Here is a 14,488-nt window from a genome sequence, read left to right as displayed (position 1 = left end):
TGTTACATTTTCTTTTCAAAAGGAAACATTTGTATGAACATCCTGATATGTAAAATACAAATTCATTGTATTTACTTCTCATTTAAACATTCAGGTGTCAGAACAACTGAAATTATTTTCTAGCTAATTCTATCATATTAGAATTACATAAGGATGAATATTAAGTTTGCTTAATATTATTGCAAGTCAGAGGAGAATGAAGTTATACTTTTGCTAATACTAAAAGAAAAATGATACTTACGAGTAAACATGGTGAGAAACCAAGGGATGGCATAGAGCTATAAGTAGAAAAAAAACAAGAGCATAGGGGATGAAGAAAGAAGAAATAAAATACTTAATTAGAATGGTCAACAATAAATTGAATAGTAAAAACAGTTCTAGAATCTTAATGGTAAAATACTAGATAGGAGAGAGCTACATAGAGAAAAAAAATTCCACAAATCTGCAGAGGAACCCTCAAAATCATTATTAAATACTGAATAGGACAGCTATTGAGAGAACCAGAACGTGGAGAGGGCACCACTTGAAATGATCAGAGGTAAAAAAAAAACCTGTCAGGATTATACAATGCAGGGATAGTTCATTTTTAAACAGGCCAGAGTGAAAAAAATCACCCCTCCAAAAAATCTGTAATAAACAAAGCATTGGGTCAGTGTACTCAGAAAGTATTGCCTTAATAATGGGGCAAAATTTTGCTCTCAAATTATGCTGCTCTGGTCCCATTTAATAAACCTTAAAAGGAAGTCTTGCAATCAAACGGTTCTGGTGTAGCTTAACTGCTTCTAAGATACCATACTCATGGTAACCCCCAAATTACCTCTTCTTTCTATTAGCACTCATTATTACAATTACATCAGTTCAAAATAATAATCTTTTCCTTTACTGTTGAGAAGTTCTTCAGTTTAATGCAAGCCTACATATTGATTCGCCTTTGTTTTTTGTGCCTTTGAGGTGAGAAAATTTTGACCTGTGCCCTTGCCTTGAAGTGTTTCCCCTATGCTCTCTTCGAGGAGCTGCTAGGTCTCTGGTTTGATTTCCAGGTTTTTGATTCATATTGAATTGACTCTTGTGCAGGATGAGAAAGTGGGGGTTATTTGCATTTTTCTGCATATGGTTAGCCAGTTATGTCAACATTATTTGTTGTAGAGGCTATCTTTTTTTCCAGTGTATGTTTTTGGCCCCTTTGTAAAAAATCAACTGGCTGTAAGTGCATATTTGTTTCTGAGCCTTCTATTCTGCTCCACTGGTCTCAATAGAGAGCCGACAGAATGGGAGAAAATTTTTGCCAAGTATTCATCTGATAGAGGACTAATGTCTAAAATATACAGAAAACTCAAGACACTCAGAGCTAAGAAAACAAATAACCCAATCAAAAAATGGGCAAGTGAAATAAATAGACACTTCACAGAAGAAATTCAATGGCCAATAAATGTATGAAAACATGTTCAACATCATTAGCAATCAGAGATGTAAATCAAAACTAGTCTAAGATTTCACCTAACTCCACCTAAAATGGCAATCATTCCAAACACAACAACAAATGCTGATAGAGAAGTGGGAATTTTAATACATTTTTGGTGGGATTATAAATTAGTGTAACTACTTTGGAAAACCTACTATATGATCCATCAATACCACTTCTGGATATCTATCCCCAAAACTGAAAAACAAAATATGAAACTAATGCATGTCTATCTATGATTATAGCTGCATAATTCACAATTACCAAACTGCAACCACCCAAGATGTCCATCAACAGATGAATGGCTTACAAAACTATGGGATATGTACACAATGGAATTTTACTCAGCCATAAAGAAGAAAAAAATTATGTCATTTGCAGGGAAATGGATGGAACTGGAGAACATTGTGCTAAGTGAGATTAGTCAGTCACAAAAAGTAAAAAAATCCTATGCTCTTCTGAAGCTAGGGAGAAAATAGTTCATAAGAGGAACTCCAGATGAAGCAGAAACTATAGATGAGCAAATAAGGCAACCTAACTGAAGGGGATGGGAGGGGAGAAGAGAGAAATTCCCTAATGTGCACGATGTATATTCATAAACATATCAAAGTCAATCACTAAGCCTAACATGAGGAGGGAGGCGGAGGGAATGGGGTGGTAATTGGGAAAGGGCTAAATGAGTGATGTGTGCATGTATGCCTTTACCATCTTATACCCCATGATGTATGACTACAATGCACCAATAAAAAATAATAATAGTGTTAAAGTACTTCCTATTAAACTTTATAGATGTTATTTCTATAAGCTCTTTTCAGTGTTTTATTTCTATTCACTAAAACTGAGCAGGCCTTGCTTTGGCTACCATTCCTTCTTGTATGAACCATCACAAATGTTTCATAGATGTTCTCCTTACTTTCAATTCTACTTGTTCCAATATTTCCTTAAGCAAAATTGATCTTTCTAGAAACATCAACTATGATCACATCATTGACTAAGCTTTCCCATTGAATTCCAAAGTAAGTTTATCAACTTATTTATTCTAATATTTAGACCACTAGTGAAAGGAGCCAGTGTCTGGTTAGAAATAAGCATTTGAGTTTCAACTCTGATGAGTCAGTTACTCAAAGACAAAAGGGCAATTTTTTTCTCTCCATTTGTTTCCAAGACACCATACTCATTTGGTTTTCCTTTTTATCTTTCTGACTGTTCCTCATCTGTCTCTGTTGGTTCTTCTTCACCCTTTTGATTCTGAAATATTGGAATATTTCAGGGTTAGCTCCTGGACCTTTTATCTCTTCTGTTTTTCTCCAAATAGTGAATGCACAGTTCAAAGTCTCCCAAATGTATAGCTCAACTTCCAGAATTCAGATTTGTATGTTCAAATGCCTACTTGATATCAGTACTTATATGCCTAACAGACTTAGAGACATAATATGTCTCAAAATGAGCTCCTGAAACTTCCTTCAAGTGCAGACTTCTAAATCTCAGCTAAGTGCAAATCTAAATTTCCACTTGCTTATGTAAAAAAAAAAAAAAAAAAAAAAAAAAAAAAAAAAAAAAAAAAATCCAGAACTGTTCTGTTTCTTTTTGTTTGTGGTACTGGGAATTGAATGCAGTGACATTCCCAGTTCTTTTTATTTTTTAATTGGAAATAAAGTCCTGTTAAGTTGCTGAGAGACTTGCTAAGTTGCTGAGGCGGGTTTTAAACCTGGGATCCTTCTGTCTCAGCCTCCCAAGTACTATGATCACAGCCATGTGCCACCACACCCAGCTGGAATTATTCTTCATTTTCTTCTTACACTCTATATCTGTCACTAGCAATCCTACCTTCAAAACATATACAGCATAAGAAAACTTCTCACTACTTCCACAGTTAATATACTAACTAAAGCCACTATCATCTTTTACTCAGATTTTTGCAATAGTGCCATCTCCTAGAACTTTGTATTTGAATTTCTCTCAGCATAGTGGTCAGAATGATCTTAAGAAAATATTTAGATCAAATGTTACTGTTCTGTCAAAAGCATCAAGTGCCTTTTCTACCATGAATGCAAATTTTACTTTTATTATTTTAATTTGTTAATTAATAGTGGCTTTCTGCCATTCATGACCAATAACACTCTGTGTCATCTAGCTCTCCATCACCTGTCTGACTTCATCTCCCTGCTCACTGTTCTCCCATCATTATGGTCTTCTGGCTGCTCTTCCAATGTCCTTGGTATGCTTCTGTCTCAGGTTGCTGCTGTTTGAATTACTCCTTTCCATATTTCCTTAGGCATTTATTAAAAGTCACTTTTATGTGCACTTTTCCTAGTAATTTTATTTAAGCATTAATTTTTTTCTTCACCTGGCACTTAGCACCCATATGCTGCTTTAGCTCCCCCCCCATTAGAACCTAGTAATATCGAATACACCACATCCATAGTTTATTTTTCTTCACTATTATCTGTCCACACTATGAGGACAGAGAGGTTTTTTCTGTTTCTTCTGATGTATCTAGTACATAAAAAAATTATCTGGCACATACTAGGTACACAAATATGTGTTGAAAGAATAAATGGTATATTATTAAAATAAGTGAAAGAAATATATTGAGATCTAACTTGTCATAAGATTATGTGTTTTCATGAGAACTTATAAAAATATGAAATAATAAGATTATTCAAACTTCTTTGATTAAAATGCTATGAAAATAATAAGTATTAAAAAAATCACTAAACATGCTGGGCATGGTGGTGCATGCTTGTAATCCCCACACTTGGGAGGCTGAAATAGAAACGCAAAGGTTTGAAGCCAGCCACGGCTACTTAGGCTCTCAGCAATTTAGTGAGACCATTTCCAAATAAAATATAAAATAGGTCTGGGAGTATAGCCCAGAGGTAGAAAGCCCCTGGATTGCACCCCGAGTACCACGAGAAAAAAAATTAGTAAATATGAGGTTTTATGAGGTACAGTAAATGAGGTTTTATGAGGTACATACACTTTGACAACAATTACTTAAAATATTACTAATATTTGGCACAATTAAGCTTAGTCTAATATTTTCTTTCTTTTTAATACTTCTATTAGTTCATTAAATGTAATAACTCAAGTTGAATATTATCTTTAATGCAATATTTCTGTGGTACTCAGCACCACTCAATCCCTTACTAATTAAATTAAAATCAAAAGTAAATGGTAAGCCGGGCATGGTGGTGCACACTTGTAATCCCCGCGCTTGGGAGGCAGAGACAGGAGGATCGCACAGGTTCGAAGCCAGCTGCGCGCACTGGCTTAGGAGACCCTGTTTCCAAATAAAAATGTAAAAATAGGTCTGGGAGTATAGCCCGGAGGTAGAAGGGCTTCCAGGAACCCCAGTACCACCAAAAAAAAAAAAAAAAAAAAAAAAGTAAATGGTAACCTGTAAGATTGTAATTTGAGTCATTTATCTTTTATATGTTTCTGTCTTATAAAATCTTACTTGATATTTTCATCGTAAATAATTACTCAAGATATTGGTACAGCTTCGTAATGCCATCTGATACAGAAAAAAGATAAAACACAATTTTGAATCCCAGACAGGTTTTCAATTTTTCAAAAAACAAATATTAAAATATCTTATGGCAAATATAAATTACATATAGTCTAATTAACCTAGAGACATTATTAGCTATTTCCTAATTTAAAGTTACAAACTGAAATCCAGTGAAATCACATACACTCTAAGTATTTTCTCCATACCATGCAATTATGTATGCCTGATTTGGTACAGTGCTTGTCTCTAAGAGTCAACTAAGTCAATACTGCCCCCTAGCAATATCAAATAGAAATAAAAATGCATTTAGCATTTCATGAGATCTTTCCATATGATATGGTAATATCAAATTAGAGTTATCAACAACAAAATCAAAGATGGAGGCTCATTATTATGATTTTTAAAAGCAGAAAAAGCAATGTTTTAAAACTTTATAGGGTTTACTATATAAGATAGTTCTTATGAACTTTAGATGTATCTTTTATTAAATGATTTTGTCAAATGGTTTAATTTTAAAATAACATACTTTCACTCTTTTCAAATATATAAATATGTTTCATTATTATAAACTAACATACTTTCATTCTTTCCAAATATATATTTCTAAATATTTCACTATTATATATAGTTTACTATTATGAGTATATATATTTCAAAAGAGCACCTTTTAATTGACTTCCTTTTTTATCGGTGCATTATAATTACATATATAAAAGTGTGAATCATTGTGTTATCTTCATAAATGCACATAACATAATTTAGCTGATATCATTTCCCAATAATTAGCTTTTTGTCACCCTTCTTATAAGCATAATACACTGTCTATTTATTTCAAATAAAAAATTATATGTAAAAGCTTCCTCTATAAAAATATATTAGTCTGATAACTTATAATGATTCTCTAAATGTACATTAGAAAAATATACATCCAGATCTTCGAGAAAAGAGTATCTAAAAACAGCAAAAAAATAAAATAATAGAGGCAATTTAGACCATCCTGTATTTCCCTGTATGTTGAAATATTGTACTCTGAGATCTGGTATATTATACATATCATCTTAAACCGTTAGGGTAGTTGTGCAAATCAAGTAATAGATTTAAAACACTTGGCAAAGTATGTGGCACAAATCAGACTTAACTATAGGAGTTATGTTCATCATTTTTGTAACAAATAGAAAAGTATTTTGACAACCTAAAGGTGGCTAATAACCTATCCTATTGTCAAAAAAGCCAAAGCCTGTTTTGTAGTCTCAGGTCATTTGAAAGGGGTACTACCATACAACTTTCTGTGGTAAAGGATATACACTATAATTGGAAAAAGAAAAGCATTTTTGAAATCTTCAAAATCTAATAGTCCAAATTAATAAGATAAATATTACTCTTGATATAGACCTATATATATAGCAAAATTTTAGATAAATAAAAATATTTCTAGAACACTGGGACCACACTGCACTTGTTATTTTTATTATTAGATATTAGATGTAAATATATTTAAATTAAAAAATACACATAAGTAAAACAGAAAAAAACATTTTACCTACTGTAAATAATATTAATTTATGAGAGGTCCAATTAAGGTTGACAAAAAGGAACATTAAAATTAAAGTACATTTCCAAGTTTAAGTATCATCTATTGATTACCTGTTTTAAAATATAATAAAGCTAACTCATACTGAGGATATAACTCAGTGGTAGATTGCTTACCTAGTATGTATGTATGTGTATGTACATATGTGTATATATATATAGTCTCTGTTTCATATAGCATATATATATATATCCCCACAATGATAATAAAATATACTAATACTTTCTTTTCTATGGCTTCTAATAACTAAATTTATATGTAATATTTTGACATTAAAGTTTATACATACTGTAGCATAATTAACATAGATGATTAATTTCATCCTTATATTTACATGGGTTTAATGATTCACTCTGTCATTTTTAACGAGTTGCTTGAGTCCTCCTTCATGGCTGGATTCCATCATATATTTTTCTGTTCATATTCTCTAATAAAAAGAACTTTGTTTAATGTACAGTTCCATAGGCAGGAAGTAGGTCAGGTTCATCTGGCTTGGGTCTCTGCAGTGTCTTAACAAGGTATATGATGTCACAGGAGGGCAGAAGTGCTTACAAGAGGGGCAAGCAATGTGGAACAGAGACCAAGACCAAAGGGAAAGACTAAGCTTGCTTTATAACAACCTGCTCTCATAAGAACTAAACCAGAACTATGAGACCTTATTCTCATGAAACTGAATTCAGTATCAAGAGAACAGTTTCTCAAGAAAAAGAAAAACAATCCATGCCTGAGGATGATACCCCTCTAACCTGATAACCTCTCACTAGGCACCACCTCCTGACAGTGCCACACGGCCATATTGAAGAATAAAGCCTCAACATAGACTTTGGTGGGGATAAACCATAGTTAATGTATCAGTAAATCATTACAACCTTTCATTATATATTATGTGCCATTAAAAGTAATGCACTCATTATTACAATTACATTGGTTCAAAATAATAATTTTTCCTTTGCTGTTGAGAAGTTCTTCAGTTTAATGGAATCCTACATATCGATTCGTCTTTTAAGTTTTTGTGCCTTTGGGGTGAGAAAGTTTTTACCTGTGCCTATGCCCGGCTGAATGTTTTGTTTTAATGATGGTGTTTTAACCATATAAGTGCAAGAAGAACCAGAAATAAAGTAGGCCTATTAGAGATATATTTGAAATCTGGAATCAGTATGTAGAGAATAGATATTCTCTAAGTTTATGCATGACAACTGAGCAGTTAGTTCAAAGCACAATGCACATGTCATATCTATACATTTCTTCCAAAATCAGAAATATCTGAAATAAAATTTGGGGGTTACTATTCAATGTTGTTGTTGTTGTTGTTATTATTATTATTACTTTGCTTTTATGTGTGGCACTAGGAACTGAAACCAGAGGCATTTTCATTCCAAGATATACTCCCAAAACTATTTTATTTTTTATCTTAAAACAGGATCTGGATAAGCTGCTCAGAGCCTCCCTAAGTTGCTGAGCCTGGCTTTGAACCCCCATCCCTCCTGTCTCAGCCTCCCAAGTACTGAGATTACAGGTGTGCAACTATTCCTAAATTCTTACTAATTTTTTCTTTTTTCAGTACTGGGGATGGAACGAAGGGGAATTGCATCTCTGAGGTACACCCCTAGTCCTAGTTTTTAGTCTTTTTATTTTTTGAAACAGGGTCTCACTGAGTTGCAAAGGGCCTTGCTAAGTAGCTGAGGCTGTCTGTGAACTGCAATCCTCTGATCTCTTGAATTTTGGGATTACAAGCATGTGCCACCATGCCTGGAAAATTCTTACTAAAATTTTTAATAAAGTTACTTTTTACTATGCAATAATTCTACCGCAAATTATTTGAACAAATGACTGAATCATATAAAAGTATTTAAAGATAACCACTAGTCCCAGAAAGTGAATGGTTAGTTCACTTAGTTACATATTTTATAGGTCATAATTTCCCTAGATTAAAAAAATAAGAAAAAGTAGAAAAATAAGCAATTATATAAGCATAGTTTTCACCATTATTAGTTGGCTTCCAATGCTAAACTAAAATGATATAAACTGGAAATTAAAGATAAAATAATTTGGGTAAGTTAATGGTTCTGAGATTTATACTACCATTTTTGAGAAGGATTAGCTGTATTCCCAAAACAACTTTGTTAACTCATTGAAAACTAAAATAATTCTTCAAAAAATCAAACCAGAGTTAATTTTAAATAAAAAAATTAATGTTAAATATTAAATGCTAGTACAGGCATGGTGGCGCACACTTGTAATCCCCGCGCTTGGCAGGCAGAGACAGGAGGATCACGCAGGTTCGAAGCCAGCCGTGTGCGCTGACTTAGGAGACCCTATTTCCAAATAAAAATGTAAAAATAGTTCTGGGAGTGTAGCCCGGAGGTAGAAGGACTTCCAGGAACCCCAGTACCACCAAAAAATATTAAATATTAAAATTAATTTTAAGTAAAATTTTTAATTCTTTAAGTATTAATTTTAAGTAAAAAAAAAACAAAACATTTTTTTTTACACTACTGGAGATTGAACCTGGGGGAATTCTATCTCTGAGCTACACCCCAGGCCTATTTTTTAAAATTCTTTATTATGAAACAAGGTATCACTAAGTTGCTGGGGGCCTCACTAAATAGCTAAGGGTGGCAATGAACCTGATAATCCTCCTGTTTTGGCCTCCTGAGTACTGGGATTACAAGCATGTGTCACTACACCAGGCTCAGAAGCATTTTCTGAAAGATAGAAAAGTACCTAAAATCAGGCCAAGAGAAAGGTTAAAATTCAAAGTGACAGAAAATCTCACCAATTCAAACAAATAAAGTTTTTACTGTTACTGAACCATATGTCCTGTTCATTTACTGAGGCAACAAAGTAATATACCCATGTAGCTTGAAATATAATCTTTTAAATGTAAAAGCTATTAATATAACCAAAGACATAGTGCAACATCATCAAGCTTTAATAAAAATAAAAATAAACCAGACACAATAGCACACATCTATAATCCCAATGACAGGAGGCAGAAGATCACAATTTCTAGGTTATCCTTGACAATTTATAGACCCTGACTCAAAAAAAGAAAAATGACTGGGCGATGTAGCTTAGTGGTAGAGCAACCTTGGCACTAATAATAATAATAATGATAATAATGATAATGACAATAATAATAATAATAAACAATAGCAGTAATTAGCCCCTTTTCTCTTACTGTGTCTAATAATTGTCTTGAATATTTTTACATATATTATCTCATTCAATCAGCATAATAATCCTATTTAGTAAGATTTATAGTAATCTACATTAATGAGTAAGAATTGTGGGTAAAACAAAATAAGTTATGTAACTGACCCATTGAAGAGCCCATGTGGCACCAGATTCTGAGTGTTTACCCTCTCTATCCACCTTCTTAAGTCATGGTCACATGACCCTCAGGGTCCTCCTGGCTTCGCAGGGGCCTATCAAACTATCTTCCTCGTAATACTAGCATATCTTTTGCTCCTTTTACTGGGTTGACACTTGTGCTAATGTGTAAAGCCACTTGTTGGTTAAACTGCTGGTATCTTAGTATAAATCAAGGCAGTGGAAGGAGTAACAATTACTAATTTTATTAAATGTTTTCATAAAATTTTCTTGAAATGACATTGGAAGTTAGTATAAAGTGCTTGTGCTGTGTACTGAAATACAATGACTTTGAGGAAAACACTTATGGCAATCATTTGAGCTGAGGCAACAAAGTGCTTTTTTGAAATTTATATTTGGAAAAATGACAGATAAACAAAAATTTTAAAGCTTGGACATTTGGCTAAACTTCTCAAAAATTAATAAAGTAAGTTGGGCATGGTGACACATGCTTGTAATCCCAGTACTTGGTTAGCTGAAACAAGAGGATTGCAGGTTTGAAGCCAGCCCAGACAACTTTGTGAGGCCCTCTGCAACTTAGTAAGACTCTGTTTCCAAATAAATAAAATCAGGCTGGGGAGATTAGCTTGGACGTAAACTGCCTCTGGGTTCAATCCCCAATGCTACAAAAAATAAAAAAAGTGAATAATGTGAGCCTGTTACTCAAGAAAAATTTGAGCTGAGAAATGAGGATTATAGTATTAGAAAGCTTTTATCTGTCACAGTGACACTGGCAGCTTTCCAATACTTACTGGTGTTTTGGAAGAAATTAGTGATGGTATTAACGAATGTGATAATAAAATGTATCACAGTTGGAAAATCTGCAAATGTGATAATAAAATGTATCACAGTTGGAAAATCTGCAAATGTAGAAAACCAGTATGTTCCAAATGGCCAGCCTACAACACTGTAATATTATGCAGATAAAAGAGTTGTTGAAAGAGCAAGGCAGAATAAAGGGCTTTATTGTAACAGAGTAAGAAAAAGTTCACTTGCAGTAGTTTTAGATTTTATGCTGCAACTAAGTTTTAAGAAAATACCACTGTATGAAAAGTCCCTTTGCCAACAACTACATTTTTATATACTTCAACCAAAATAATGTTTTACAACTGACAAAAGGCAGAAGCAAATAATCTAAATCTTTTAAATGAAGTTAAAAAGCTGGGAAAATATTTTAAAAATTGCTTTTCTTTTGGGGGGAGAAAACACAGATATTTTCAGAAAAAAAGAAAAATGTACTTATGTCAATGTCCAATGACTGTTATTTAAAAATGAATATACTAACATTTTTAAATATCTCTAAATTTTAAGAATATAACAGAATCTTGAGACCCAAAAATTTGAGAACTACTACGTTATATTACACTTCCTTTCACTTGACTCTCAACCAGTAGATGGATTCATTACATTATAAACAGACTGTGTTGATGGGAGAGATAACTGAAGATAACTAAACTGGAAAACCTGCTAGATATTTAACGTGTGTGTGTGTGGGGGGGTAGTTAGCAAAAAGTTACTAAAATTATTATTTTATCTTTCCTGGTGGGATTAATAGGCCCACTAGTTTTTAAGTGCTGGGCCCTTTCTGAAAATAATCAAGCTGTATTATGAAACCCTAATAAGCTGTTTGTATTCAAGGGCCTTAGGGTTTAGGATTAACATTAGGGATACCATAGCAGTTATCAGACAATAAAGTACATCCCCCAGGACTCAATGGATTGACTACAACAGATTAGTAGGACTCTCATCATGGGATGTTCCAAATAAGGGGGATTTTCCTACATTTTCCTGTGACCATATCTTGATAATATCTGAAGAGCTCATTGTCAATAGTTTTCTCTTCAAACTAAAATCCAACATATTTTAAAGTAACAACACAAAGGCCAGAAACAAATGAATAACTTATTTCTAAGTACTCCTTTCACATTTTCTCTTAGTATAAACCTAGTTGAATGTAAATTCTAAAAATTATGACAAGCTTTTAAAAGGAGAGAAAATTAAAAGAATGAGCATTCTTTGAGATTGTAGTTAAATGACAATGGTTTTGCCAGCATACCACTAATTTTGTTAGTTTTATCTTTAGCTGAGACAGTAGGTTCAAAAGGCATGTGTAGTACTGAGATACAGCCCTTATCATTTTTCTTAATGGCCACCTAACAACTTTTCATATTTTGTAAGCTCAGTGCTATTTCCTAGCATTTCAAGAAAATAGTTCTCTTAAAAATGAAAAAGCACACTTCTCCGTTCTCATTTTAAGGTGCTACTAGTATATTTCCAGTAGCAGAAACACATCAGGACAAAAATGATAAAAATCACTCTAGCCCCAATTTTGCCAAGTACACATTACTCACTCTATTTATATGTAAATCACATAACTACCATGACATACATAATCAAAGCATCACATCATTGTATAATATTCCTAGCTATTTAAGCTTCAGCAGTGCTCGGTGTTCAGAGCTCTATGACCCACAGCAAATGGAAAGGAGCCAAAAATCACAATCTCTCCTGCAATGAAAGCTTGCATTTCAATGACAGAAGATTAATGAGCCTTTGCTTTGATAGGATTAGCTCTTGAGTAAGGAACTCAGCTTGGGATCTCATTATCAAAGAACCACTCTTCCTCTTGATGAATCTTAGCCTGTGTTGCTGTTGGGGCACAGGAAGTTTCCTCAACAGTTATTTTAAAAATAGAGCATTAAAGACAGTAAGACAAGGAAAAATAAAAGAATAAAAGAATGCTGCATTTACAAAAACTAATGAAATGCAACTAAAAAGACATGATTAACAGTTTTTAAAAGTTTCCATTTCATCACACTCCTCTACCATAATTCATTTTCAATAATCTCTAAGTCAAAAACTTAAATTTCTTACAAAATTAAAGAATGTCCTCTTCACAATTTTTTATTAATATACTGACTTGAGAAACAACACACTGAAGCAAAATACATTTCAAAAAAAATTCCAATTAATATTTTAGCTTTCTTTTATATGAAAAGAACCTCATTTGCTCAGTGTGACAAGAAAATAGTTGTAGATAGAAATTTTCTCCAGGTTAATATATGTTCTTTTCTCCCTTGCTTCTGTTTATTCTATAATTCCCAGTAGTGACAGAGTAATTACCTAGAAAGAATTTGGAAATGTGACTTTTCAGAAACACATGTATAGGCATTTTATTGTCGTATGGTTAAAGTGCTATTATTAGCAACAGTGGCTGGGCATCAGGGATGTTCAGCATTTGCCACATGATGGACATTTTCACCTCCTTGGGCATTATCCTCCATTCCCCTTGACTTATGAATGTCTCAAAAGGCTAATTACATTACACATGAAATTATATTTAAAAGTTTCCAAGATTTTAAGAGTATGTCATTGGTCGGGAGGGAGAAGAAATAGAGTAAATATTTTATCAAAATCAGTTACTGAGTAATTCACTCAATCTGCATAGCAATCAGCACATCTAAAGAATATCAATGTACCACTTACTTATACTTAAAAATGCATTCATATTTTTGCCTAACTTGCTTCAAAAATGCTTTAAAGAGAAGCTGGGCTTGGTGGTGAATGCTCGTAATCCCAGTATTTGGGAGGCGGAAACAGGGAGGATCATAGTTCGCAGACAGCCTCAGCTACTTAGTGAGGCCCTTTGCAACCCAGCGAGACACTCTGTTTCAAAATAAAGAATAGTGCAGGGGGTGTAGCTTGAAGGTAGAATGCCCCTGGGTTCCATCCCTAGTACTGCAAAAAATAAATTTTAAAGAAAATATATTAGCAATACAATGGAAGATCCCCTTGTATCATTCAATTCCAATTCTATTTTCAAATTCATGTCATGTATTTTCTATAATCTAATTAAGAATTCTTTTTTTAGACAGAAAATTATAAATATGACATTTCATATTTAGGTCTTCTGGATTCTACATGTAGAATTTATTTTTACAAGTGATGTGAGGTTAGGCTTTCATTTACATCTCTTCCATGCAGTTAATCACTTGTATCAGAACCATTTAACTTACTGCTTAGTTTTCAAATTTAACTTTAAGGCCCTCTCTATCATATATCAAGTTCCATATATAATTTGGTCTATTTTGTGTTTTCCTCTTACCAATTCATATAACTATCCTTGCATTAGTTTCTTTTGGTTGATATTTGCGTCACATGTTTTTATTGCTTTTGATCAATATATCTATGTGTTAATCTCTTATATAGCATATAGATGAATTTCTAAAATATAATGTGAATACTCTTTAGTAGGCAGTTTAATTATCTTACATTCTTTCTCTTTTTCATGTGAAACGTGTTGCATTTGTTAAAAATGAACATCTTCAGAATAGATTAAATGTAACTTTTCCAAAAACACCAAAAAGTACAGTGTAAAGCACCTACTCATTAAATACAAACTTTCACTCTGTGATGCACAGCATCAATGTTTTGCATTCTCCTTGATGCATAAGAAATTTTAAGTTGCATCCTATTTAAAAAAAATAGACTTTACCACAAATAACAACAAATGCTGGAAAGGAGGTGGAAAAGTGGGAACTCTATTACA

At 33.0% G+C, this 14,488-nt stretch overlaps 1 protein-coding gene across 3 annotated transcripts in view; it reads right to left on the bottom strand.

Annotated features, from left to right (window-relative positions):
• Positions 1 to 14,488, bottom strand: part of TBCK (TBC1 domain containing kinase) — a gene marked incomplete at both ends in the record, with an annotated part of 182,059 nt that overhangs the window by 82,366 nt on the left and 85,205 nt on the right. For all 3 annotated transcript variants that reach the window (XM_080697944.1, XM_080697945.1, XM_080697946.1), the window contains one exon: positions 242 to 278. In XM_080697944.1, coding sequence (XP_080554070.1) covers positions 242 to 278 — 37 coding nt within the window. The remainder of the gene's footprint in view (positions 1 to 241; positions 279 to 14,488) is intronic.

This window comes from Muscardinus avellanarius (genome assembly GCF_963383645.1).
Source record: "Muscardinus avellanarius genome assembly, chromosome: 6".
In the NCBI taxonomy this organism is placed as follows: Eukaryota; Metazoa; Chordata; class Mammalia; order Rodentia; family Gliridae; genus Muscardinus; species Muscardinus avellanarius.
The sequence above is the reverse complement of the archived record's forward strand: the minus strand, read 5'-3'. Positions and strand labels throughout refer to the sequence as shown.